This window comes from Panthera onca, chromosome E2 (genome assembly GCF_046562875.1).
Source record: "Panthera onca isolate mPanOnc1 chromosome E2, mPanOnc1 haplotype 2, whole genome shotgun sequence".
Taxonomy (NCBI): domain Eukaryota; kingdom Metazoa; phylum Chordata; class Mammalia; order Carnivora; family Felidae; genus Panthera; species Panthera onca.
The window spans coordinates 41,821,136-41,848,951 of record NC_138353.1 but is presented as its reverse complement, the minus strand read 5'-3'; the positions used below and the strand labels follow the sequence as shown (position 1 = coordinate 41,848,951).

Genomic DNA, 27,816 nt, shown 5'->3' with positions numbered 1-27,816 from the left:
AAGCTGCCCAAACGGTTTGGTCCAAGATTGGTCCTGGCTGCTGGGAGCATGGTGTTGAGAAAGAGTGCGAGGCCACATCCGGGCTCAGCGTGGAGAGAGTGCTGTGACTCATTAGCGATGCCTGCCTTGGCACATCATTGGTTGTGGTGGTACCTGTACTTTGCACCTGCCACCCCCCTGAAAGACAGTGTGTTCCAGGTCTGACCACCTGGACTTCTGTCTTGCTCCCCAGACTCTGTCCTTACAGTTTTTGTGAAGTCACACTGAGTGGATAATTACTGCGGGCCATGTGTTCTCTATACATTATGTAATTCAAACTTCACAGCTGCTATGCAAAACGAACATACATTTTCCTGTTTTCAGGGTGAGAGAACTAAGGCTCGCAGAGGCTAGTTGACTTGCCTCAGGTTGTTAGAGGGAGTGAGTAGCAGAACTGGGTTTGGAGGCTAGATCTGTCCGACTCTACACCCAGAGCTGCTAACCAGCATTCTCTTCTGCCTCTTGGGTCACTGCTTGGGTCCTGATTTTGTTCCCTGGACTGGAGTCCATGTCTTGGCAGCTGTCTGCTTCCTTCTCCCCTCGCCAGCCACCTTGTTTTCGTGTGTATAAGAACCATTTCCATGGGATCGTGTGGTTGGATGGTAGCTGACACCTGTCAGACTGGACTTCCCTCAGTGCCTGCACCTTGGATATCTGTCCCTACCCGGCTCCAAGCCAGCGCCTGCCCAAGAGGGTTAGTGACACACACCAGAACCATCGATAGCAAAATATTCTTCTCCCTTCAGGATTTGGTACATGACACTGGCGTGGTCTGCCACGGTGGGGTCATCTGCATCAACGGCTGTCACACGGATGACTGAGGTCCCTGAGGAGAGAGAATCCAGGGTTACTGCCTTGTGACTGTCGGCCCTGTGCCCCATTTCCAGATGCAGACAGATGGGGCTCAGGCTGTTCCCTCAACCCACTTTCCTTAGGCCCTGGGGGAGAAAAGACTGCTTTGTTTTCTGAGGAGCCTGCAAGGGGGCAAAGTGCTGAAGGTTCAGCCTGGTCATCTTGGAAGGAGGCAAAGAGAACAGGTGGTTTTTAGTCACAGGAGAAGTGAGGCAGGAGGCAGAAGGCTAGGGTCATGAGGAGAGAGAGAGGAGAGGAAAGGGCTGCTTCTTCCTTCTTCTGGAAGATGAGAACAAAAGAATGGGAAGGTGCCCCACAGGGGTGAGTGTCACATCTCTGTTTCTCTTGAACTCTGGGACCCCCATCCCCATACTTAACAGGGAGGTCTGTTAAGATCTCCCAGGTTCTTAGCCAGGAACCCTGGACCAAGGGGTGGGGAAGGGAATCCTTTTCTGTTACCTCCTAGAGGCTGGGGGTAGAACTGAGGAAGTAGTAATTTCAAGAAGCCTGGGCTCCAGGCTGGTGTCACATCTTGGGGTGAGGGCTCTAGTCTCCTCCCTCCACTCCTGCATGGGTCCTAGAGAGGAGTCTTTTTGCTGTGGTGGCAGAGTTGGTATTCTTCATGTGCAAAGGCACTCTTAGAGTGCCAGTCCTGAGTCAGAGAAGTGGGTGGGGTTTGCTCCAAAGAATAATGAGAACATTATTATGTATATGTTTCTGATGGTTAGTGCTCAGTCCATGATCAGGGTCAGGGCTCAGTCCATGATTGGGGTCAGAACTCAGTCCATGATGAGGATCAGGATTCAGTCCATGACTGGGGTCAGGGCTTAGTCTATGACTAAGTCAGGGCTTGGTGTGGGGCCAGGTCAGAGTTTAGTCTTTAGGGATCAGAGTTTCTTTCAAGCACCCTGAACTCACTGAATCCTGATCCCCGACAGTGAAGCTGCTGATAGGAGAGGCACCTTCAGGCTGGAGATGAGCAGGGGAGGAGTGAGAGGGACAAGCAGGGCACATACCCACGGCCGACATCTCTGGCACAGAGGCATTGAACAGCCGGTGCGTGAACACAGGCCAGTTGTCATTCACATCATGAACTTTGATGGTGAAGCTGGAAGGAGACTCTAAGTCATTATTGGTGTCCTTGTCTACCACGAGGGCAGTAAGGTGGTACTCGGGAATCTTCTCCCTGTCCAGCCTCTCAAAGGCATACACGTCCCCTGAGTCCTCATTGACCCGGAAGACCTTGCCGGCAGACTCTCCTCTGAGCAGGTACTTGGCGTTCTTGCGGTTCACACTTGATTTGATCTAGGAAAGAAGAGGTGCCATGAGCTGCGGATGGGCAGGGGTGGCTGTGTGCGTGTGTGAATGTGTGCGCACACACGTGAGCGTGCAAGCGTGTAGGTTATGTCGGTGTGTATGCACACGTGTGTGTGTGTGTGTGTGTGCACTTACGTGCGGTGCTGGCCAGGGGTCCTGAATGCGACACTGCAGTTTTTACAGGGATCTCTGACTGGTCATCAGCACGTTGTTCTCAGCCAGGTTGCTGCGAACACCAAACCAATATGACTTGCTCGGCGCACTGCCCTAATATGCCTCCAACAGTGCTTGGGACATTGTAGGTGCTTATAAAACGTTTTTTGTGTGTGTGTGAAGGAGTGTACTTGGTGCCAGTGGAAGGCAAGGGGCATTTTGCCCCTGGGAAGTCTCTTAACCTCTCTGAGTTGTGGTAACCTCATCTGTAAAATGGAGATAATATTGCTTTGGATGTTGAGCTGCTCTCATGAGCAGAACGGCGCTTCTGAGAGTGAATTCCGGGACACGCTAGTCTCTTCTGCTGCTCCACATGAAAATCGGGTCCCAGGGAACTGGGAGTTGGCTTCCACTGGCTTGGATCTCTAGAACCAACTTACATGTTTAGGGATGTTTGTGAGCTGGTTGTTAAACACAGCCATTATTAAAAATCCAATTATGTAAACTTATAAATTAAATGAATTCTATAAAAAACAAAGGTAGCATACCCAAAATTCATTGCTTCCTCGTTATCATACTGCATTTTTCTGTGTTCTTGAGGTTATGTTTACTGTGTTGAACGATGGAAATACCACACAGTGCTGCGTTAATGCATATCTTTTCACAACTCTGCCTTCATTGACATCAAATTGGGAGCTTAAAACAGACACGGCGAAAGTATTTACACCATGGAAATGAGCAAATGCTATGAATCAGGAGTTTTTCTCCTGGAGAACAGGTTGATAAACATTTATCAGGACACCACTGGTTCTGGTCAATTTAGTTTTGGAATGACACGTAAAATGTTCTCTTCTTGGAGATTTATAATGTGTAGTCCTGTAGAAAAAAACTCTAATGAGCTTTAACTCAGGATTTCCCATGCTTTTTAGACCACTGACCCCATTTTCTTTGTAACACATACTATTAGTGCCCTAAGGAACAAGATTTAGAAAAAGATTTGGAAACTAATATACGTAAAGCAGCTTGCACAGGCTATTATGATAGATCCATGTTAAAAGATATTAGGTTAAAAGTGCTGAACATTTATTTCATTTATAGAATCTTAGAAGCAGAGACTCTTAGGAACTTCAGAGAATCCTATTTCATGCAGTGGTACTCTCACAGATGGTTAGAATGTTCAAAAAATGTAGTTCAATTCAATTAAAAATATATAAATTGGACACCTATATGGTGCCAAGCAGCACCCTGGAAGCACAGAGGTAACCCAGACCCCATTCTTGCTCTCAGGGCTTGGGCCCAAGCCCCAGAAGCTGAGATTCTTAGGATGGGCAGTATTTAAGGATTCAGGGATAAGAGCCTTGAGTGAAGGTATCCGATGAGGAGAATCAAGAGAGAGCGGTCTCAAGACAGGAGAGGGAGCAGCAAGAAGGGTGTGGTCAAATCCCGTGAGTCTGGGGATGCCTGGGTGGCTCAGTCAGTTCGGTGTCTGACTCTTGATTTCAACTCATGATCTCATGGTTCATGGGTTTGAGCCCTGCGTTGGGCTCTGTGCTGACAGCGAGGAGCCTGTTTGGGATTCTCTGTCTCTCTCTCTCTCTGCCCCTCCCCTGCTTGCTGTCTATCTCTCTCTCTCTCAAAAATAAATAAATAAACATTAAAAAAAAACCCATGAGTCTGGAAAACATCCCTAGGGTTTAGCAGTAGTGTAGACATTGGAGCCCTTGGTGGGAGCAGCATCCGGGCTGGGGTGGGGGAGTAGGGTGAGAAGCCAGATGACAGAGCTTGGAGAAGAGGCCACAAGGTAAGGAAGTGGAGACAAGGAGTCAGGACCCTCTGCCTTGGGTGGAGCAGAGGTGTGGTGTGCAGGGGCCAGGTGGTTTCATAAGGAGTTCCCAGGACCCATGGGCCAGGATGTATGACGAATAGTGGGTCAGGAGGTGAGAAGCAAATGCCTGAGCTCTGCAGCCTGTGGTGTGGAGTGACAGTGGGGGTTTAAGGAGAAGGGACAGTCTGGGACTCTGTGTGAGTCACTCAGGGTTAGATGGTAGTTCCAAACTTGGTTCTGGGTGGGTGTGTTAGGATCCACATGGGGAAGGGTAGTGATGGGGACCAATGGAGCTTTGATCTATTGTATTGGAATTCTGTATACGATTCCATTTGAGTATAAGCTCCTTCCCTCCAGCTTACATTTTTTAGAATAGTTTTAGATTTATAGACAAATTGAGAAGATAGTACCGAGAGTTCTCATATATCCTGTCCCAGTTTCCACTGTTATCACCATCTTATGTTAATGTTATGTTAGTATGGTGCCTTTATTACAATTAGTGGACCAATACTGATACATCAGTAGTCACTGGGGGCCATAGTTCATACCGATGTCCTCAGTGTTTGCTTCATTTCCTTCTTCTGCTCTCGGAGCCTGGCCAGGACACCATATTACATCTAGTCACCACGTTTCTTTGGCTCCTCTTGGCTGTCACAGTTTCTCAGACTTTGAGTGTTTCTCAGACTTGATGACCTTGGCCATTTTGACAAGTACTGGTCAGGTATTTTGTAGGGTGCTTCTCTACTGAAATTTGTCTGATCAGACTGAGATTATGGGTTTTGGGGAGCAGTGTTTTTTTAAATTATCACTATATTTGGGCATAACGTCTTAATGCCGCAGACCATGGTGACCCATATTTGTGGATTCAAAAGGCTACAAAGGCTCCCTCCCATTGTCCAACCAGTCTGTAAACAAAGGCTCCGGACTGTGGCCTTGATAAACAGGGATTTCCTTCCCTCAGATTACGTCTTTGGGAGTGAGGAGGTAATCTTTGGAGCCCTGTCCTTGGCTCTCCCCAGCACTCTGTTCCTTCTCGGGGTGGGGACTGCGTGTAGCTCCTCTGTCCCCTGGCCCCATGCCAGGTGCAAAGTAAATGCTGTTGGCAGATGATGGCAGGCCTGACGCTCTTCCTGCTGCTCGAAGACCCTTGGGAGAGCCCTCTAAAGGTTTCCGTGTCGGGGCTGCGCATGATGCAGGTGGCCTCTGCTTTCTGCTGACTCTTCCTGACTCACCCTGCAGATTTTTCTCGGGGCCGGCCATTCTCATCAGTGGCTGATTCATGGCACAGTTATCCCATTGGGAAAGACGTAGGTGGATTGACGACATTTTCCTCTCTGACACAGTTCACATTTGTGTTGGGAGTCAGGAACCCTATGCCTTCCTAGGACTAGGTTCTCCTCGGGCTCTGTCCCGGTCTCCCTGTGTGACCCTGGTCAAACATCTTTCTCTCTGAGCGGTCATAGTGAGGCATTTAAAGTTCCCAGCCATTCTAGGGAGCCGGAGGAGCCTGTGGGCACAGTCGGTTGTGGGCAGTCTGTGAGTGGAGATTCCCCAGCTGGCCCTGCCCCCGGCTGCTGTGGCTTTTCTGGTGCCAAGGCCAGGCTGCGCCCTCCCCCATCAAAGGGTATTTCCAGCCTGTTTCTCTGTGACCAGAGGGATCCCCCAACCCTGCTTTTTGTGGGGTTCTTTGTCTGACATATGCTGTCCCTATAAATTAGGGCCAGGAAGTAAACACTTCCAGCTTTGTGGGTCATGTGGTGTTTGTCGCAGCTGTTCAACTCTGCCATCAGAGCAGCCATGGAGATTTGTTGTACATGGCCTTGCCTCTTTTCCAGTGAAACTTTACAAAACCAGGCAGTGAACTGGTTCTGCCAGTTTTGCTTTTAGACCATGAGCTCCACAAAGGTAGGGACCGTATCTGTCTTTGCCCACTGCTGTCTTTCCCATGCTTGACACCATGCTTCCTCTTACTGGCACGTTGATCTATTTTTTTCTTTAGTGGATCGTGTTCAGATTCCAAGAAACTGACACGGTGAGAGTTTATACACCTGTAAGAAGTTTTTCTCCATGTCAAAAACTCTCAAAATACCTGGGCCAGCCGTCTGCCACTGTGTGTGGAACTCCTCCAGTAGAGCCACTGGTTTGAATCAGAATGGATGGATTTGACATCAGTAGTACTTTGACCCAGTAAGGCCGTTCAGTGGCCACTCACATTGGCTCCAAGCCCTAGAATAGTGGCTGGAGATTAACAGGTTTTGAAGGGGGAGGAAGTGAGGGTTAGAGCCTTGGGTGCTGCCTTGGAGGGCAGGCTTGGGTCAGGCACCATGTTATGGGTGTCCTAGAATCTGAGGACTTGTGTGGAGTGACAGGGAGCCAGGGAGGGATAGTCGGAGAGAAGGGGGTTTTTCGGGTTTAAAGAGCTAGACCAGGCTGGCCACCTGCGGCCTGGATGATGAATTCTGTCACCAGCACATTTTTGTAGAAGGCTTCTCAGGGCTTCCGGACTTCTCGGATGGGAGAATTTAATGGCAGTCTTGGCTGCTTCTGCCCTAAGCCCTGAACCCCCAGGCCAGGTGGGCCCCCTGTGTGCAGGTGGGCCCTTCCCCTGGTGATTTTTAGTTCACAGACCAAGGCCCGGGAGAAAATGAACCAGAGCATTCACCACCGCCAGCACCTTCCCCTTCCCCTTCCCCTTTGCCATCATGATTGCCCTAATCGTCATGACCTCTACTGCCATCACCACCACGGCCCCCTCACCTTTCCCTTTACTTTCCCACCGCCTCTCCCTTCGTCATTGTGACCGTGACCACCGCCACCGCCTCTCCCGCGTCTCCCAGCTCTGCCACCATTCCCCCTCACAGCCGTCGTCCCCACCCCTGCACCCACCGCAATATCTGCCACCGCCTTTACCACCACTGTCACCGCTGATGCCGCTCCTGCTCGGGGGCCTGAGCCTTACCTTGCCCACATAATGGGGCAGCGAGGTGTTTTTCTCTTCATCGATGTGCATCTGGTTCCAAATCCAGTCCCTCTTCTGGCGCCGGGGGGCGGCCGGTTGGGCGGCCGGTTGGGCAAGGTCAGTGCCTTCCGAGGGTGCCACCAGCAGGCCCAGGCACACGCCTGCCGAGGCGAGCAGCACCGTCAGCACCTGCATCTTCCCGAGAGGCACCAATCTGGGCAAAGAGAGGGGACACCATGAGGGCATGGTGGTCACCACCCTGGGGTCTGAGCAGCTCCCAGGGACGACTGAACTTCCTTCTGTCATCCTTCCCTCTCTGCTGATACCAGCAGAACCAGATACTCTTCCTGCCCCCAGATTGCTTCGGTCTGGAAGAGGAAGGCAGACGCAGAAACTCCTCCCGAAGTGTCGTATGTGCTGGCGTGGAAGCCCCAAGGAGGGCTCCCGACGGGGAAGGTTTTCTAGAGGAGAGGGTGAGGCTGATGCTGATGGTGGCTCCCAAAGTCCTGTGCAGCGGGGACCCCAGTTATCCCCATGTTACACATGAGGTTAAGTTCACGTTGGAGCGAGTGGGGGGGCTGGGAATGGAGCCTTGGTGTCTGACCTCAACACCTATCACTTATCAAGTACTTATGACAAGCATGACACCATTCCAAGCACTTCACGTGTGTTATCTCATTTAATTTTCCTAGTAACCCTTCAGGTGGATATAATTATCATGCTCCTTTTGCCAAGAAGCCGAGGAACAGAAGAGTTCAGTTCACATTCCTGAGATCACCTAGGCAGGGAGCGGCGGAGCCAGACTTGAACCCAGTCTGCCTGGCCCCAAAGTTCAAGCTTTTTCCCACTGGCCTCTCTTGTCCTCGCAGCTGCTGTGGGGTGGGACTTCAAGACGCCTCTGAACAAACATGCCCCCTGGCCAGCACGAGAGCCCCTGTGGCAAGATGCTTTGATGCTGTCTTCAGAAAGTGCTTGGGAAACCCAAATGTCTTAACCCAGAGGGTCAGGCCCTCACTAGGCCCAGAGCTCACAGTTGGTGATCAGCTGAGGAACTATCACAAGAGCAGGGGTGGGGGAGGGTGGAGGATTGAAAGGCTGGTCTCACGGGACTGGCTTCATAATTGATGGGGCCCAGTGCAAAATGGAAATGTGGGGCCCTCTGTTCAAAGAGTATTAAGAATTTCAAGATGGGGGCGCCCGGGTGGCTCAATTGGTTAAGCGTCCGACTTCAGCTCAGGTCATGATCTTGTGGTTTGTGAGTTTGAGCCCTGCATCGGGTTTTGCGCTGACAGCTCAGAGCTTGGAGCCTGCTTGGGATTCAGTGTCTCCCTCTCTCTCTGCCTCTCCCCTGCCCACACTGTCTCCCTCTCTCTAAAATAAATAAATGTTAAAGAACTTAAAAAAAAAAAAAAAGAATTTCAATCAAGATGGAGACAGAAGACCATGAAAGCAGGCATCATGTGCCAGGCCCAGTGTGCTTGCTCGCTCTGGAAGGGAGCTCTTGGGACAGGGATCAGCCTGGACCAGGATCTTGGGTCACCTGGAAATGAGGGCCTGGCTTCATCCTGAATTTCAGGAAGAGGGATTTTCCTCACTGCCCCATGGTGGGTGCAGGCTGTGACCTTGCTGGCCCTGTGCCCTCTCAACCCTGACCCCATCAGTCTACTCATGCTGGGTCCCTGTGTCACTGATCTGTGGCTCCTGGGATGGTTCAGGGGCAAAGGGCAGGTGGATGGGAATGGGAACCCGGGCGCCTGCCTAGAGAGAGACAAGGACCACAAGATGCTGGATGGGAGGCCACCACCCTGGTCATCCCCCACCTTGGCCCATGGGAGAGCCTGGATTCTGCACGTTACAGGAGGTCTCTAAACTCTAGTAACATTTCTTCTGAGACGTTGGCGCCAGGCTGTCCTCAGTGAGGGCGCAGGGTGTCTGCGCTGGGCTAGCCTGGCCTCTGGGTCTGCTGATCTTAGCGTTTGAGATCCCCACCCTGTGGGCCCTGCTGCTGGTGCGGGAGGAAGTGAGCTCCCAGGGTTGGGTGGGACAGGGCTCCGAGGAAGTCCCCACAATGCACGTGCCATGTGTCTGGAGAGAGGCTCTGGGTCTCAGTTTCCTCAGTTGTGAGGTGGTGGAACTGGAGGAGGCTTGGTGTCCTTTGAGGTAGGACGTGGAGAGGGTGGCCACGGCAGGAGGGAAGGAAGGCAGTGAACAAAGGCTTGGGGAGGTTGGGCATCCTGGCCGGGAAGCTGCTCCTGACTCAGGGGAGGTGGCCGGCATGCCCCTGCTCTAGCCTTGCAGGGCCCAGGCCTGGCGGGTCATTTCCTTCTTTGCCTACAAAGGAACTGCGAATCTTGGTTCTTTCTTCCTCCCAAGTGAGAAGTGACTCAAAAATGAAAAAGTAATACAAACAAGTGAAACCAAGAAATAGGGAGAGAGAGAGAGAGTCCTCAGGCTTTTTGGCAGGATGGAGTGAGAGCCCATGCACTGAGCTAACAGGCACGTGGGGCCTGTCCTCAGGGAGTGCACACTGTGGTGGGAACACCATGAAAATAAGTGAATTGGGAAAGTACCAGTTGGTGATACATTGGGTGCGACAGAGAGAGGGTGTTGCTGACTGAGACTGTGAGGTCAGGGAGGCCTTTCAGATAGAGGACATTTCAACCAGCATCTGAATGTTAGTCCTAGGAATGCCAGGGGAAAGAAGGGCATTCCAGGCAGAAGGACCAGCATGTGCAAAGGCCCTGGGGTGGAAAAATGGTTGGTGTGCCCCCGGGTCAGGTAGAAATGAGCATTAGGGGGCGGGGGACAGGAAGAGGTGACCAGGTCACTGTGGTAGGCTGAGTGATGCCCGCCCCCTGCCAAAGATGTCCATGTCTGAATCCCTGGAATGTGCGAATGTTTTACTCTTTATGGCAAAAGGACTTTTAGCAGATAGGATGTCTCCATGCGTGACCCTGGAGTGCCGTCTCAAGACGTTCCTTCTTGCCTGGGGTGGCAGAGGGGGGCTGACATCCCTGAGCACCTCCTCAGTGGCATATGTTATCTCATTTAAACCTTGCAAACTGCAAGGTAGTTGGCAGTAACCCCACTCTACAGGTGAGACTCAGAGAGGTGGAGCGAGTCATCCCAGGTCATATAGCGGCAAGAGACGGAGCCAGCATTTGAACTTAGTCTGCCTTTCACCCCAAATACTGCTTTTCCCTACCATGCCCCCCCCCCCCCGTCTCTGTGGGGACATTCACATGCATGATAATAAAATACTGTTCTCCACGCTTGGCTTTCATGTTATCCCCAGGCTATAGGAATTATCGCCCCCATTTCACAGAGGGAGAAACTGAGGCACAGACCCAAACAATTGATGGATCTAGAACCTTCACCCAGCTCTTTCTCTGAATCCTGGGCTCCTTCTACACCCAAACTCAGAGGGACCTGAGGGACTTTTCCAACTGAAAAGCCACATTTATTTATGTCTTTTGCATTTTGTGTTAGGAATTTGGCCTCCAAAATGGGGGCTGAGAAGAAGGGTTTTATCAGACAATTGTTTCTCTTCCCACTGCTCATGGAGAGGAAGTCAGCTGGCAGGATTTGCCATGCCCACAGCTGGAAACAGAATTTCCCTTGGCCGCACCTCTGCACGTTACAGGAGGTGTGGTCAGAGCCACAACTGGGGGCAGGTTTATTTTAGCCCTTTACCTCCCCACAAGCCCTTTACCTTCACTAAGTTTTTGGAGTGGTCGTAATGCTGCCAGGTGGATTTGGGGTATGACAGATGAGCAGAGGGTCTGAGGATTTTGGAGGTGATTTCTGTGCTCAGAAATTCCCAGCCGAGCAGCCCCAGGAACTTGCCTGACGACAGCCTTGAGGGGAAAGGGGATCTACTTGGCAGCTCAGATGTGTGTGGTGGGCACACGGAGGCCAGGTGCCTGCCCATGTCCCTGTCATCCAAGATTTGTGACCATGCCCCATCCCTGGAGCTTTTCTAGAGGCTTTTGGGGGCAGCTCCAAATGCACTCGTGGGTATGAGTGGGCCCACTGGACTCTCACTTGGTCTGGGAAGGTCTTAGAGACCCAAAATGAGAGGACAGAGTGTGTGGTCCAAGGTGAACAGTCATGGAACCCAGGAGAAGGGGCAGAGGAGCCTCGGAGAATCTGGGGGGACAGCCGGCTCACCTATGCCCGGATGGGAGGTTGGGGCCTCAGAGAGCTCTCGGATCCCGCTTTTTGTCCACAGTGGGTGGGACCGCTGATGTCAGAACCTTGATGCCTGGGCTGAGTCTGAGGACTGAGGGGTGGCTCTGAAGGTTGAGCCAAGTGCGGGTGCCTGTGCCTCTGTCTGCTTCCCTCCAGTTACCTGTCTGGGTCTTGAGGGTACTTGGTGAGCTTCTAGTAGCAGCCCCAGCCTGTAGGACATTAACACCCACCAGGTTTGGGGCACCTGGGTGGGTCAGTCGGTTGGACGTCCAACTTTGGCCAGGTCACGATCACGTGGTTTGCAAGTTTGAGCCCTGCATCAGGCTCACTGCTGTCAGCTCAGAGCCTGCTTCAGATCCTCTGTCCATCTCCCCACCCCCCTCTCTTTCTCTCTCTCAAAAATAAATAAACATTTAAAATAACAAACACCCCCTGGGCTTGGTCACACCCTTCCGGCCTCTGCACTTGACATTCTATCTCCTCTTCCTGGATTTAGTTACATGTCACCGCTTCTCTGAAGCTTTCTCTGGAGCCCTGGGCATACATAGCCACACAACAAACATTTATTGAACACCTACTGTGTGCCAGGCACTGAACTACATGCGGGGAGCAAACACAGGCTGTACTCCCATGGGGGAGTATACTAACCGCTTGGTGAAAAACATACAGTTGAAAATTGTGAGGTGTGCTGATGGAGACGAGTAGGAAGCTGGAGGTGGGGGCCAGCAGGGTCCAGACTGGGCTGAGTGTCTCAGTCCAAGAGTGAGTCCTACCTCTGTCTGAGCTGCTGTGAGACATTAGACAAACATCCCTTTGGTCCCTTTCTGTTTATGGGCCCATCTGTCGCTGGGATTTGGTCTTGAAGGGGCTGTGAAGTCCACTCAGCTCTGTGATTTTGAAAAGGGCTAGGGGGACACAGAGGGAGACAAAGGGAGGGGAGGGGCTGGAGCTGGTCCTTTTTAAGCGAAATAGATCTTAGGAAGCCTGGATCTAGCTGGGAGCCCCTCAGTGAGCCAGCCTGGCAGGTGTCCCTGGGCTCGTCTTGCCCCCAGCCAGTGGCAGACCCCTGCTTCTTGACCTGACCAGAGCTCTGCTCAAGCTTGAGGCTCAGGAGCTGAGTCTGGGCTTGAGGGGGTAATCAGGCAAGCTGGAGGGCCCTTTGGAGTGGGGTAGAGGAAGCTTGCAGGTCAGGGATACACACATGACATCCTCACGCTGCATGGACACACAACACCCTCACCTACGTCCACATAAGTACACACCCTGTGTCCACTCATCTGCCCACGCCGGCTCCTGAAGAGTCTCTGCTATGCAGAGCGGCCCCTCTGCACCCGTGCAGTATACCCCCATCAGCTGGGACAAGATCTGGCAGCTGAACCCAGCCCCAGGCAAAGCCTCAGGGTGGACAGGACAATCAGTTCCAGCCCAACCTCCCACAGGCTCTGGACTCTAGCCCAGAGGCCTGGGGTCAGGGGTCAGGGGCTGGACTTTGGGAGGAAGGCCCAGAACACGTGGGGGCTGTGCCTGTGGGAGGGGCAAGTGCTGGACACCCCCCCCCCCCCCCCCCCCGCTCCCTGTGTGGCCGTGGATGGCTCTCCTCATTGCCTTCCTACGCCACCACCTTGAGCCTCAGTCTAGAACAGACTCCTTCAGGGACCCCCACATTGTCTGCCTGATCCTCAGCATTTACAGCTGGGTCTTCGCAGCCATGGGCACTGGGAGGATGAAGGGTGAGGCCCTGTGAGCCTTGGGCATGGGGTGTATTGGGGGCAATTAGGCAGCTATGAGCTGGCCTCTTGGGGCTTTCTCCTGGTTTGCAGCCCAATTCGGCCTAGGGACCTGCTCCTGTGGGTCCCAGACCTGAGCCCCTTCCCTGGGGTCCTGCTAATAGCTTCCCTGCCTCTACTTCCCTTCGAGGTGACCATGCTGCTCCCCTGCTGACCTCTCTTCCCTGGCTCCCCATCCTTGCAGGATGAAGCCTAGCTCCTGAGCCTGTGTTCAAGGCCCAGCATAGCATGTCCCCTGCCCCCCTCTCTGGCTTTTCTCTCCCTCATCTCCCTGCTCCTTCCAACCATGAGGAGAGTAGACATTTCTGGAAGGCACATTGCTCTTCCTCTCTCCAGCAGGCTTTTTGCACAGGCTGTTCCCCTGCATGGGGACACATGAACACACACCTATCCCTGAGCAGAGGACCTCTTACATATGGCTGGCAAGACAAACTCATCAGTTGCCACTCACCCCTTTCCATACCTGTGAGACATCACTGATCACGGTATTACAGTATTCATCTCCACTGAACTTGAACTCAGCCCCTGAATTCTCAATACAATCTTTCAAGTAGATACTAGCGATTCACCAAAAGTAGTTTGTGATTTGAAACAATTTCCTGCTGGGTTTCTGAGTTCTAGGGCCATCCAGTCTATACCCCTGTCTTCTAATGGGGCAGCTTCAGGCTTCAAGTATAGAACACCCCTTACCCACACCAGGGAGACTTTTCCAGCCTTCTGTGGGCTTTGTGACTTTGGGGCTCTGAGGCTGTCAATGGGAGCAACAGAATGAGGCCCACACACCTGCCTGTTTGTAATGGCCCAGCTGCTCAAAAGCTGTGTGGCCTCAGGCCCATTCCTTGCCCTCTCTGAGCCTCAGCTCACTCAGCTATAATGGAGGCAACAATAGCTGCCTATTGAGGAGGATTAAATGAGGTCATGGGTGAGAAACGTGGTATACAGTAGGTGCTCAGTAAGTATGCAGGTGTCTTGACCCTTATGTGCCCACCCACTCCAGCCTGGTGACTGTGGGCTTGACTGGACAACTCATACCTGACTGCATTTCCTCTTTGTGCCCTGGGCCCACCTCCTACACCCCTCTGTTCTCCAGAAGGAAATCTTTTTCTCTGCCTACCTGTCCCTGGGGTCCCTTTTTTCCCTTCCTGCCAGGATCTGACTGTTACTGTGTCCCAAGACAGATAATCTGGAGGTCTCTGAATGAGTTTAGGGACCATTTGATCCATCCCCTGCCCAGAGAGATTAGAAGACTGAAGCCCAGAAATACCTCTCAATATCCTCTGGGCTCCTGCTCTTCCTCCAGGAAGCCTGCTGGGATTTTTCCACCCAGTATCTGCTTGGGCTTGTGTCAGGATGGGCTTTTTAGTATTTCTAGCCAGAAACCAAGCTCCTCAGGGTAGGACCTGTCTCCTACAACATTCCTCCCAGGATCATTGGGTTCCTAGCTTGTCCTCGTGCCTGCTTCTGTGGGTTGAACTGTCAGGTTCAATCCTCTCTGACTTTTCTCCTCTCCAAGCTTCACGGTGGAGTGTGGTGGGGCTGTGGGGTCAGAAGGGGCTGGCCTCACTCATATTTTTGCTTCCATCTCATGCTTGCTGTGTAGCCTGGGACTGGCTGCTTGGTCTCTCTCAGCATCTATGGTCTCCTCTGTCAAATGGGATTTCTTTTAGCAGCTTCAAGGATGCCGAGGGGGTGCGGAGACGGCCAGAAGTAGCAGGGATGGATCCCCATAGGGGAGGGGCCCAAGATTTTTCTAGAGCAAGTGGTCACTGTGTTCACCTCTTGTCCCCGAGGCAGCAGCAGAACTGTGAGTCAGCCAACTTTGGAAGAAAATAAGTGTGGCCCCTCTGGTTTCCTGCCCTCATGTCCGGCCCTTGTTTAGCAGCACAATTGGTCAGGTTGAGACTGCAGGGTGGGCAGCTTAACCCCTGTGAGGCCAGTGCACGCCTTCCCTACTGCCTTGCAACAGTCAGTGGGAATTGGTAGGGCTGCCTGGGGGCTCAGCAGCTCCTGGGCTCCTTGGAGGCCACCTGCTGCCCTCTGGGCTGGGCTCCCAAGGTGGCCGGACTCTGCTGCTCCCTACCACCTAACGGGGAGCCAGAGCTCCTGGTCCTGGCACTCATGGCCTCCAGTGTCACTAGCCTTTCTGGCACTACCTGCTCCAAAAAACCCTGTGGCCAGTCAGCCTCCCCAAATCCTCCAAGCTGCCTAGGCTTCCTGCCTCCCCCAGCAGACCCTTCACATCTTGGGGGACCTGTCTGCCCCCTTCACACAGCAGCACCGTCCTTGGGGTGGGGAGTGAGCTCGGGGCCCAGAGTGCTTGCCAGAGGAATTGCTGAGTCAACATCCTCTCACCTGCGCCCTCTCTGCTCCCACCTGCCATGGAATGGCTGACCTTGGGGGGTCAAAACCTTGAGGACATTCACAGCTCTGGTGTGGCGGGTAAATTCAGCTGTGATTTCTTGAAGGCACCCCTCCCCTGAGCTGTTCCTGGAGCCAGTGCTGGGTGTGTACATTGCCTTCTTCACTAGGCTCACCAGAAGACTGCTTCCTCCATTGTACAGATGAGAAAGCTGAGGCATGGTGCTGGAAAGAGTCTGGGCTTTGGGGTGCAGATCCTGCTTCTCATCCCCACTCCCGCTCTTACTTTGCCCAGTCTCACCCATCTCAGTCGCACCCCCTGCGGAATGGAGAAAGGGCTCATCTAACTCTCGCAATAGTAGAATCGAGAGCTCCGTCAGTTAGAACCTTTTATCCTGGGGCATGTGGGTGGCTCATTTGCTTGAGCATCTGACTTTCGATCTCAGCTCAGGACATGATCTCATGGTTTGTGAGATTGAGCCCCGTGTCAGCGCGGAGCCTGCTTGGGATTCTCCCTCTCCCTCTCTTCCTGTCCCTCCCCCACTCACTCTCTCTCTCTCTCTCTCTCTCTCTCTCTCAAAATAAAAATAAACATAAAAAAAGAGAACCTTTTGTCTGTATCACCTGCAGTTCCCACAACAGCTTGTAGAGTCACTGTCTCTTGTTCAGACAAATACACAGAGGTTTGGAGAACATGGAGGTTTGGAGGTGCTGAGTAATTTTCCCGGAGTAACATGGGAAGGAGTGATAGAGCTGGGCATCCCACCCGAAACTGCCTGCCTTCGATTCGTTTTGGGGGAACTTCCGCAAAACATGAGGGCTGTGGGGTCCCAAACTTGGGGTGTCTGGGGAGAAAGGGTGGGCCGCTTTGCCGACCACAGCTCCCGTGGCTTGTACCTGGTCCCTGCAGTGTCCGGGGCAGGGAGGGGAGGGATCCATAGGCAGGGCCTCAGGTGCCCAGAGCCAAGCCTCAGCTTGCCTTTTCTAAAAATGGCGGCGCTGGCTGACAGAGAGGGGCCGCGGCTCAGAGCTCTGCTTCCAGGGCTCCTCTCCCAATGCCATAACAGAACGTTGGCAGGAGGGATGATGTGAGGCTTTGGTAAATCCTCTCCCGTGGGGGAGGGCCACCCAAGAGGAGACTAGGCCCGGGTGCCACTCTTCTGCCTCTGAGTGCTGGCAACTCAGACCCCCGTGCTCTCTGAAACGTGGCGTGGATGGAAGCCAGTGGGCCTTCGAGGCTCATGGAGTTGGAGGGTCTACACGTGGAAGAACTTCCCCCACCAAGTCCTGAGAATGCCGGCTTGTACCCACGACACCGCCACTAGCTCACCACTCTGAGCCGGGAGGAGACTCGGTCCGCCCCCAAGGAATGGCTCTTCCCCGGGACCCCAACAACGACCGCTCTACAGATGGGGCAGCCAAGCGCCCTCTCGGCTCGGGCGCTTGGCGAGGCGTCTGGGGTGGAGTAGGGGCGGGGATTCCTCACTCACCGAGCTCGCGGACCGGGAGGTGTCTTGGTTCCGTCTGTCCGTTTGGCTGAGCTGCTGTGGAGCTCCGTGGAGCTCAGCCGATAGCCTCTCGAGGGGAGCCACACCCGGCCGATGAGGGAGGCCTGGCTGCCGCCCCTTCAGGTTTTCCAGCTGGCCCTGGCCCACTTCCCCCTGGGATGGTTTCCTGTTATTGTTCCTTTGTGAGGGCCGGGCTGGCTGCAGATAGGCAGGCTCTGTGGTGGGCGGCTGCCTCGGCCCAGCCGGGCTGTGCTCGTGGAGGCCTGGGCCTGGACCGGGCCTGGCACGCTCAGGTCGGATCCCAGTCCCAGGCCTCAGCTCTGCTCCTGATGGGACCTGGAGCCAGACACATCTCCCTCCCTGGCCCGATGCTCAGTTTCCTCATCTGTAAATGGGGATAATCAGACCTCAAACTCACATGGGTGTTGGGATCAGCGAGAGTCAAAATGGAACTGTAGGCGGGATCCGGTCCATCAGAACCAAGCAGCTGGGGCGGGAGGGGCACAGATTCTGTGAACCTGGAGAGTCCTAGGAGGAGCTTTTATAAACTGAACAGACCTGATCAGCTCAACTGACTGGGAATCTTCCAGGGTGGTGGGAGTGTGTCCTTTGAATGGTTGCTCTCGTTTTCCCCTGAGCGAGCGGTTGGGAAGTCCCAAATGTGCTCCTTTACAGGACGGGGGAGACAGAGACCTGAGAGGGAGAATGTCTTGCCCAGAAGCACTCAGTAAGTCTGCGGACACGGGCATGGAGCTGGGGAACGGGGTGGGAAAATGATTTTTGGGAAGGTGAGATAAAGATCTGTCTCTTTGGGGCATGTTGAGTTGGAGATGGCTTTTGGACACCCAGGTGGTGATGCCGGGTTTGCAGTTGGAGACGGGTGCATACAGGTGGCTTAGAGATGAGGTTTAGAAGCTCTGATCTTACTTATGGCTGTGGGAGTGGATGAGCTTAGAGGGAGGGAGGCCCCTGGCATCTGAGATTTGTATATCTTCTAGGAGAGCCTGGCAGGGAAAAGGGAAAGCCGGGAGAGGGCAGGGCTGTGGAGAGCAGGCAAAGACGAGGACAGGGTGTCAGCTGGGTAAGGGGAGGGCAGATTTGGAAGCTGGAAGTCACAGACAGCTGTGGACAGAGCAGGTTAAATGGAATGGGGTAGTCAAGGCAGATTAGAGGGGCTGGTGAACAGGGATGAAGAGGGGGAGATGAGTGTGATCACAGCTTCGCAGTGAACAGGAGCAAGAAATGGGAGAGAGATTCTGTGTGTGTGTGTGTGTGTGTGTGTGTGTGTGTGTGTGTGTGTGTGTGTGTTTAAAGCTGTGTTTGTGTGGAGGGGACTTCTAGATGATGCTGGAGGGAGAAGAGCGACCTGTGGAGGGAGAACGGTCCTAAGGCGGGCCTCTGCACAGGATCCAGCACATTCCATCACTTTTGGTGGAATGAACAAACAAAGGCACAGCGTTTTCTTATTTTCTTCCCCAACAGGCTTAACTCTGTCTTCCCCAGCCAGAGGGTGGATGTGGCCCCAGGCCAGCTGGTCCCTCAGCCCCATGCTCCTGGCTCTGCACGCCCCAGCCTGGGCTCTCTGCCTGCTCTGTGGCGTACGTGCCTGTGGGACCGGGCTGGGCCTGGCCTCACTTCCCATGGGGTCTCAGACTTGTCGCTGGTGGCAGATGGGGACAGGGTTTGTGTTGGCACCATCTGCTGATTCCCTTTGTACTCCCAGTCCACAGGAAAGTTGACTCTGCCCCGAAGCCTGCTGTTCCTGTCATCTGTAAACAAAGGGATGGCTATCCAGGCATGTGCCCTGGGGCAGGGATGTGGTCACCCCGAAGAGGTAGTCCAGGCCATGGGAGGAAGGCTAGTGCCCTTGGGGCTCCTGGGGAGCTCATGTCCGATTTCTGCCACCACCCAGCACCTGCTCCAACCCTTCTGGAGGCACAAGAGGCACTGGGAAGGCACAAGGCCAGGAAGTGCCATCAGGAGCAAAGGAGGCAGCCGGTGGGCCGGCAGGAAACGGGATGGTCTGTGAGACCTGATTAGCAGTGGAGGAGGAAGCGACAATCAGGATGGTGGGGTGGACTGGGAGTGTGGCAGTGAGGCCTGGGGACACCCACCTAGCCTCTGCCAGGACGAAAGCTGACTGGAGACTCGGTCCTGTGGTGTCCTGCTTGGAGAGGTTCAGACTTGGATGTCGGCCGACCTGGTTCAGATCCTACCCTGGCCTCTCACTGGCTGTGTGACCCAGGGTGGTTGACATGCCGCTCTGAGCTTGTTTCTTTACCTGTGAAATGGGTTGCAGTCCACACTTGGCAGGGCCGTCCAGAGGATCAAATAAGACAGCATAAATAAATGACTGCAGGGACAAGCATTTTACCAAGCAGGTAAAATTTCTTACAGTGTGGTCCTCAGGCCAGCTGCCTCCCAGCCACCTGGGGGTGGGGGGCGCTTGTTGAAAATGCAGATTCCTGGCCCTCACATGCAGACTGATGGAGTCAGAATGGCTGGCAGTGGAGCCCTGAGGCCTGCGATGCATTTGTAGCTCTCTGGATGCTCAGGTTTGGGAGTCACGGCATGCGTGTCCTCAGAGCCCTGAGCTCTCTTTCCAGGGACTCCTCTTTCAGTCCTCAGAGCAACCCTGAGGGGCAGGACTGTCGTCATCCCCGTTACGCAGAGGGGGAAACAGACTGGGAATGAACTGCTTTCCATGATCAGAGCTTGTCAGTGGTAGAATGGAAATTCTGACCCAGGGCCTCTGTTTCCAGAGGTCATGTCCTCGCTGCCCACCCCTCCCCCATGCTCAGGCTTTCCCGCCCATTTCATTGAATGAAAGAATACATGAGTGAGGGACGGAATGGGTCAACGACCACTGGCATGTTGAGGCAGACACAAGGCGCGGGGTTGGGTATACACCTGTGTTCTGTGGTATATCCCGGCACACGGTGGGGCCTCTTCTTGAAGCCTTCAAAGAGGCACTGACTCAATCCATCCATCCAACTCTCAACCCTGCTGGGCGCACAGCTCTGTGTCTGGCTCCGGGTGGGCACCCAGGGAAGAAAAGAGGCCAGCCCGTGATAAACTCTTGAGTCTGGGGTGGAGCCGTTGCGGTCACCGACACTGCTGTGAACTCAGCACCAGTTATGTGCCACCTCTGCTCCAGGCCCTGTGCTTTCTTTTCAGTATTCCCGGTGGCCCTGTGAGGGGGGTATGGCTCTGCCCCTGCTGCAGCATCACGTACGTGGCCCAGCATGGCAGCGCCTGGCTCAGACCAGGGCTCCCGTGAGCGTGCCAGCCCTGCCCCACTGCCTCCATCCCATCTCAGGCTGAGCTGCTCCAGCCACTGCCTCCGAGGATGCTCTTCGCTTCCTAGCTCTGCCTGCCCAAACCTCCCGCCCAGTGCTTCAGTGCCCAGCTCAGACATACTGCCCCTCCATCCAGCCTGCCTAGATTCCCATTCTGGGAGCGTCATGCCCCCTGGGAAGCTTCCACTCCACCTGCCCCCCACTTGTTCCGTTCCAAAACCTATAGGGCCCCTTGCCTGTTTTCTTGTGTAATGATTCCTCACTATAGCCCTGAGAGGTGTCAATGCTGTTCATAGGCCCATTTTTCTTAAGAGGGAGCCAAGGCTCAGAGAGGCTGAGGAACTTGCCCAAGGTCACACAGCTCTCAAGCAGCAGAGCCAGGATTCCAGTGCTCATCTTCTGGTTCCCAGTTTAGTGCTCACTTGATACCATCCCACTCCTGACGAATTGTCATTGGGTAACAATGTTTTATGCTCATCTATTATTAAAATATACTGTTAATGGTGTCCAGTCTTTGCCTAGCTTTGTGCTGGGCATGGGAGATGCAGACATGACCCAGGCTTGGTCCTTGCCTTTGATGTTTCACATTAGTGTGAGCTGCATTGGGTGGGGCCGGGGTGGGAACAGAGGTGTGTGCCCCATGCCGAGGGTGCCTGGAGGTGGCCCTGGGGAGCTGCGGAGGTTGGGAGTCCCCAAGATGTTGAAAGGATAGGCACGAGCTGCCCAAGCACAGAGCAGGAGGAAGGACTGGCCAGGCAGAGGGCATGGTTAAGGTCAAAGGTGCGGAGGCCTCCTTGGCAAGAAGCCATCCCGTGGAGGGAAGCACTGAGGTTCTGTGAGGGTGAATCGGGGACTGGCTGGATGAGGCCAGTGGCGGAGAGCTGCTCCTGCCTCCCTGAGGAGCTTAGGCAGGGGCACACCTGAGGCCTCTCACTTGTCAGGGACCTGCAGAGCCCTGAATTTTAGGAGAATTGCCCGGTCCAGGGTAGCATCCTGCGGTCAGGCCAGGGAGAGGCTGCAGGCTGGGGAACCTCAGGCCACCGCTGCTGTGCAGGTGCCGTTGCTGGAGCCCGACTGAAGCCTCTCCTCAGCCAGGAAAGGACTAGCTGAGCAGGAATTGAATTCCCGACAGTGAGAACAATACCTTATCCGCCGAGCACTTTCCCAGATGTTTCTCACTTTTCTCCCACAACATCCGGGGGACGCTGGTAGGAAGCCACGCTCCAGTGCTTTGGGGCTGAGGGCACCAAAGAGCAGTCGGTGAGGGTTCCGAAGGGTCCCCGTGGTTATGTCCTGAGAATGCCTGCCACTTACTGTCCTGCCGATCCCGGCTGAGCCATACAGCCTTTGGTGCCTCAGTTTCTCCTTCTGTAAAATGAGGGTGATCGCATGCCTTTCTCATGGGGTTGGTGGAAAGTGCATGGAGCAGTCCCTGGCATCAGTAAGTGCTTGATAAACATTAGTCGTGACAATGATGTCCATAGAAGTTGATAGTGGGACACACGTGAGGGTGTGGGCGGGGCACCGCATGAGCATAGCGTTTGCTGGGCAGCCGGGTGGCTGCATGTGTATGTGTAAGAGCGCACATAGAGCATGTAAGGCACCCATCTGGATTGACTGTGTACGTGTTTATGGGTGCGTGAGTGGGTACAGCTGCCCAAGGGAGGGCCAGGCCTTGGGGCAGCACCTTCCTCCCCCATCATCTGGAATCATCTGCCACGTTATCCCATTGACCAGTCCTTCTGCACCCTTATCTCCTGCGGAGGCCAGAGAAGTCAAAGCCTGGCTCAAAGGTGGAGACTAAAGCCCCCGCTTCCCTGTCTGGGGGGCAGGCCTGAGTCTGGCAGAGCACTGGCCCCTTGAAAGCCAGGACTTCCTGTCTCCAGGCCACACATTCCTTGTGTCCTCCGTCAAAGTGTCTTGGAGAACAATGGGTCAGAGTCTTTGCCATCTGTGGGGCAGGAAGGTGGGTCAGGGGCAGGTCAGTCCTGCCTCTCGATGGGGCCAACAGGGCTCCGGCCCCAGTTCTGGGCCCAGCAGTGTGGCAGCGGAGCCGGAACCTGGCCTACCTGGGATGTCTGCCTCCTGCCCGTGCAGGTCCATCCCTTATTCAGGCCACCTCCACACCCCTCAGCACACACTGCCCCCTGCTCCCCTCCCCATCCCCTATGGCCCGAGTCAGGTCTTCTGGGCACAGTCCAGCTGATCCTGGAGAAGGAGGCTGCTGGAGAGAACTCAGGGCGGATTGGACGGGACTAATCACTCAGGCTGGCAGAGATCTTGGAGATCCCCTGGCTTCACCCACCTGTCATGCCACTGAGAACCAGGAGGGAAACAAGAGAGACTAACCAGCCGAAAGAAATCCTCCCCAGCCCCTGCGCTGAAGCTCATACTCACAGGGTGTCTCTGACCCATTGCCTCTGTGTTTATGTACTGTTTTCACAAGCCTGGTGGCATGGAAGGGACAGGATGGGGCTGTGGCACTCAAACTGGGCCTCTCTGGGGGGCGGGGGCAGCCAAACCTATGGAGATGAGGAACCTGGGGGTCTTTTGTCTATGTGGACAGCTCTTCAAAACCTTTGGCTGTTTTTGCACCTCCTTGCGTCTGAGAATCTGGTTGCCGTTAGGGGTTCCTCTGCCTCTGCTTCGGGCTGAGGGATCATCCTGAGAACAGCTCCCTCAGGACTGTTTGTGCTTCTGGGAAAGTTTCTTTCCAGTTCTGAGTCCTGGCTGGGGGCACTTGTGGGGAAACATGGTGGTCCTTAGCCTGGGTGAGGGAGGCTGGGGTCAGGGCAGTGGGTTGGGGGGGGGGGGCAGTATCTAGACTCCTGGGGACTAGGAAGGTTTGATGGGGGATGGTTTGTCTCCACTTCTGCCCCAAAGACCAGCCGTGAAATGCCTTCATATCTGGGACCCCTACTGTCCCTCACCCTATCCCTCCAACCCATTCCCCCTCTATTCCCATTGGTCTGCTGTTTGGTGCCAGTTCCTGCATGACAGCCACCATCTTTTACTCCTTGGGACAAAGTCCAAGCTCCTGGGCCTGGCATTCAGTACCCTGATGCCCCTGTAGCCCCACTCCCTACTTCTCAGCTCCAACCATGCTGGAGGATTGAGTTCTCTACAAGCACAGTGCTCTGTTGGGCCACAGGACCTTTGCACATGACATCTCCACTGCCTGGATTCCATCTCCCCAAGAACCTCCAGACCCTCCAACTCCCTGAAATTCAATCCAAATGTCATTCTCTACATGACAAACAATACCAGTAAAGAATATAGATACTTCCCATTTATTTTATTTATTTATTTATTTATTTATTTATTTATTTATTTATTATTTTAGAGAGAGAGAGTGTGTGAGTGCACGAGTGGGGGAAAGGGACAGTGGGAGAGAGAGAGGATCTTAAGCAGGCTCCATGGTCAGTTCAGAGCTCAGTGTGGAGCTTGATCTCACAACTCTGGGATCGTGACCTGAGCTGAAATCAAGAGTAGGATGCTCAACGAACTTAGCACCCAGGTACCCATAGATACTTCCCTTTTAAAAATAAGAGCTTTAGGGGCACCTAGGTGGCTCAGTCGGTTGGGCAACCGACTTCAGCTCAGGTCACGATCTTGTGGTCTGTGGGTTCGAGCCCTGTGTCGGGCTCTGTGCTGGCAGCTTAGAGCCTGGAGCCTGCTTCTGATTCTGTGTCTCCCCCTTTCTCTGCCCCTCTCCTGCTTGCTCTCTGTCTCTCTCTCAAATAATAAAAACATTTAAAATAATAAAAAAATAAGAGCTTTATTGAGATATAATTAATAGATTATAAAGTCATCTTGTAAATTGAACTGTAAACAATTCAATGTGTTTTTTTGGTCTTTTTTGTATATTCACAGAGTTGTACATCAGTCACTATCATCTAATTCTAGGACATTTGCATCACCCCAGAAGAAACCCGGTGCCCATTAGCAGTGTCTCCCCATTCCTCTTCCCCACAGCTTCTGGCCTCCACTAATCTACTTTTCTGTCTCTGTGGGTTTGCCTATTCTGGACATTTCATACAGATGGAATCATACAACATGTGACCTTTTGTGACTGGCTTCTTTCACTTAACATGTATCAGAACTGCCATTTGTTTTCACGGCTGAATCATATTCTCATGTGTGGATAGTCCATGTCTGTTTATTCTTTCATCACTTGGTGGACATTTGGGATGCTGCCCCTTTTTGGTTGTTATGAATAAGACTGCTATGAACACTTGTGTACAGGTTTTTGCATGAGGATGTTTTTTTAATTCTCTTGGAGCATATATTTAGGAGTGGGATTGCTGGGTCATATGGTAATCTCTAAATTTAGTCGTCGAGGTATTTCTGCTTTACGCTTGCACCAGAAATATATAGGGTCTCCAGTTTCTCCACACCCTCACCAACATTTGTTAATATCTGTCCCGGTGGGTATGAAGTGCTATCTCAACACGGTTTTAATTCACATTTCCCAAATGACTAATGCCGTTAAGCATCTTTTCATACTTATTGCTGTTTGTGTATCTTTTGTTCTTGAAGAATGTCTGTTCAAATCACTTGCCCATTTTTAATTGGGTTGTCTTTTTTTGTTGTTGTATTGGAAGTTTTTTTCCATGTCAAGAAATAAGTCCCTTAGCAAATATGTGGCTTGCAAATGTTTCCTCCTATTCTTTGAGTTGTCGTTACTTTCTTGATTGTGTGCTTTGAAACACAAAAGCTTTTTATTTTAGTGAAGTCCAGTTTATATAGGTTTTTTTCTTTTGTCTTTTGTACCTGTGGTATCAAACTGAAGAAACTATTCCCTAATCCATGGTCATGAATATTAGCTATCACTTCTTAAGACCTATCCTGTGTCAGGTACTTTACATATATTATTTCCTCACATCACATCCTGACAAGATAGTTTTCACTCCCATTTTACAGATGTGAAATTGAGGCATATAGCTAGTATATGGCAGAGTGTCTAGTGTCAAGCTGGGCTTAGGTGGGTGCCAAGGTGACCCACACACACCATTGGAACCCCAGCAGTGGGTTAAGGAAAAGAGTAAACTGACATTCATGGAGGACTTGCTTTGTGCCAGGTGCAGGGCTCAGTGCTGTATATGCATTATCTCACTTTCTCCCTCCGTGGCCATGGTTCTCAAAGGGTGGCCCTGACCAGCAGCATCGGCCAGTTCTTGGGTCCTACCCTACTCGTGCTACATCAGAAACTTGGGTGGGGCCAGCAATCTGTGTTATTTAAGAGCTTCAAGTGATTTTGATGTGCTCAACTTAGAGAACTACTGCCCTAAAGGCCTTCACTGCATTTGTCTGGGGAGGCTTTTCTTGTTTGTTTGTTTTTCTAAGTACCACATGGCGGGGGGGCGGGGAAGGCACACCTAGAGATTCTGATTTAAATGGACTTGGTAGAGGCTGGACTTCACAGTTTTTTTTTTTTTTTTTTTTTAAGTTTTTTTTTTTTTTTCTTTTTTAACATCTTTTTATTTATTTTTGAGACAGAGAGAGACAGAGCATGAACGGGGGAGGAGCAGAGAGAGAGGGAGACACAGAATCGGAAGCAGGCTCCAGGCTCTGGGCCATCAGCCCAGAGCCCGACGCGGGGCCCGAACCCACGGACCGCGAGATCGTGACCTGAGCTGAAGTCGGATGCCTAACCGACTGAGCCACCCAGGCGCCCCTGGACTTCACAGTTTTTAAAAGTTCCCCAGAAGGTCCTAAGATGCACCTAAAGGGGCATTAATCACTTCCTTAGGAGTAGGTGCCCCCACAACTCCATTTTATAGGTGCAGAAGCTCTGGGAGGATAAAGGACATGTCCAAGGTTATGTAGCCATGCAGAAGGAGGGGGAGCTGGAATTTAAAGTCCCCGTTTTCCATTTCCCCTTCTAACTCCCATTCATTACTTTTTGCTGAATTTAGAGCCTCTGTTGGTTTCTCTAGCTGTGCGCTTTGGGAAATTTTAACTGGTGCATAATGTTGCCATCTAGTGGCCATTGATGAGAACTAGTGAGCATCTTCAGGACTTCTAACAGTTCTCAGGGGACACATAGGGAAGAGGAAAGGCTGCCATTTACAGTTACTTAAGACAGATGTGTTTGGGAGACTTGGGCCCATCTTTCTAAAAGACATCTTTTGAGAAAAGAATAGTGGAATGATGGCAGGCTTCGTGTTTAAACACTGTTGATGAAAGTCTATTCACAAAGCCGGAGAGAGGCTGGGGAGGAGACTGTCTTCTTGATTGCACTGTGGGCAGGTTCCATGACTTTCTCCCAGGCCCATCTGTGTACTTCTCCGTGAAATCTAGTTTTAGCAAGAGCCCTGCCAATTCAGCTTAGCCAGACCCCTGACCCTGGATATCCGGTCAGGTCCCTCCCCCTCCTCCCCCTCAATCCCCCCTCTCCCTGGCCTGCCTTCAGCAAGAGTCCTGTTTAGATCATTTTAGCCAGAATCCCCATTACCCCTGATGTTTCTCTTAGCAAGTTCCCATCCATTGCCTCCCACTCAGCTTGCTCCTTGGCTGTAAGTTCTCTCTTGTCCTTGCTGTGTTTGAATTTGAGCCTGCTATCCTCCAGAACCCCACTGCAGCGGTCCCTGTAACTATCATGATGGTCCTACATAGAGTCTGTTTTACCATTTTTAACAAGTGTCAGAAAAAAATACACACACACACACACACACACACACACACACATACAGTGTTTATTATGTGTCTGAGAGAGAGAGTGCACGTGCAGGGGAGAGACAGAGAGGGAGAGAGAGAATCCCAAGCAGGCTCTATGCTGTCAGCACAGAGCCCCACACAGGGCTCAAACCCACAAACCGTGAGACCGTTACCTGAGCTGAAATCAAGAGTCAGACGCTTAATCAACTGAGCCACTCAGACGCCCCCTGTATATATATTTAATACTGGGGAATCTGGGTCCCAGGCAGGACTGGAAGGGGAAGCAGAGAGGAATCTGAAATGATGGAGATGCACTGGGGCAAGAAAGCTGAGCCACCCTCGGGGCTGTCAGACCTGTGTTTGGTCACTGGTTCATTTGACAGGTATCTCTAGTGGGTCAGGTCTGAAAGGGGTACTGGGTCTCAGGCATCAGTGGGAGAAGCATATTTGGGGTACTCAGTTTCTTTTGGTCTAAGCAGTTCTGTTGTCAGCCCTGGGAGAGGCTTTAGCAGAGGCAGGTGAGGTGGGGAGGGGGTGGTGCCCCCAGTTGGGGGAGCTGAAGTGGCTGGGGAGGGGGAAGCCTCTTGGAGTTGGTGTCCAGGATCTGAAGAGGTGAGCACAGAGGTGAGTCAGAATCGATGGCTGCTGCCTGTCCTGCTGGCTCCAGTGGGATCATCCCAGGAAATGCTTGGAACCTCTCAGGTGCTGGAGTGGCAGGGCTTTTCACCAGGGGTAGGGGCATTGAGAGAAATAAAGCATCTGAGGAAGGTGGGGGTGACTGGCTACAGGCAGGGCATTTGGAAGTGTGTAGTTTGGTGGCGTTAAGTACATTCACAATTGTTGGGCAACCATTACCATCATCCATCTC

The 27,816-nt window shown here is 52.8% G+C and overlaps 1 protein-coding gene and 1 long non-coding RNA gene across 3 annotated transcripts in view; one reads left to right on the top strand and one right to left on the bottom strand.

Moving 5' to 3' along the window:
- CDH5 (cadherin 5) overlaps positions 1–17,101 on the bottom strand; it is a 34,067-nt gene extending 16,966 nt beyond the window's left edge. The window contains exons 1-4 of one of the 2 annotated variants that reach the window (XM_060650605.3): positions 16,972–17,101; positions 7,146–7,359; positions 1,908–2,196; positions 749–865 (exon numbers count right to left, since the gene is read on the bottom strand). In XM_060650605.3, the coding sequence (XP_060506588.3) occupies positions 749–865; positions 1,908–2,196; positions 7,146–7,340 (601 nt within the window). In that variant the 5' untranslated portion in view covers positions 7,341–7,359; positions 16,972–17,101. Of the gene's footprint in view, positions 1–748; positions 866–1,907; positions 2,197–7,145; positions 7,488–16,971 lie in introns of those variants that run through there. The other variant, XM_060650603.3, reaches the window with a different exon arrangement.
- Positions 1–27,816, top strand: part of LOC132690317 (uncharacterized) — an 809,984-nt gene that overhangs the window by 14,790 nt on the left and 767,378 nt on the right. The gene's annotated exons all lie outside the window — the stretch shown is intronic.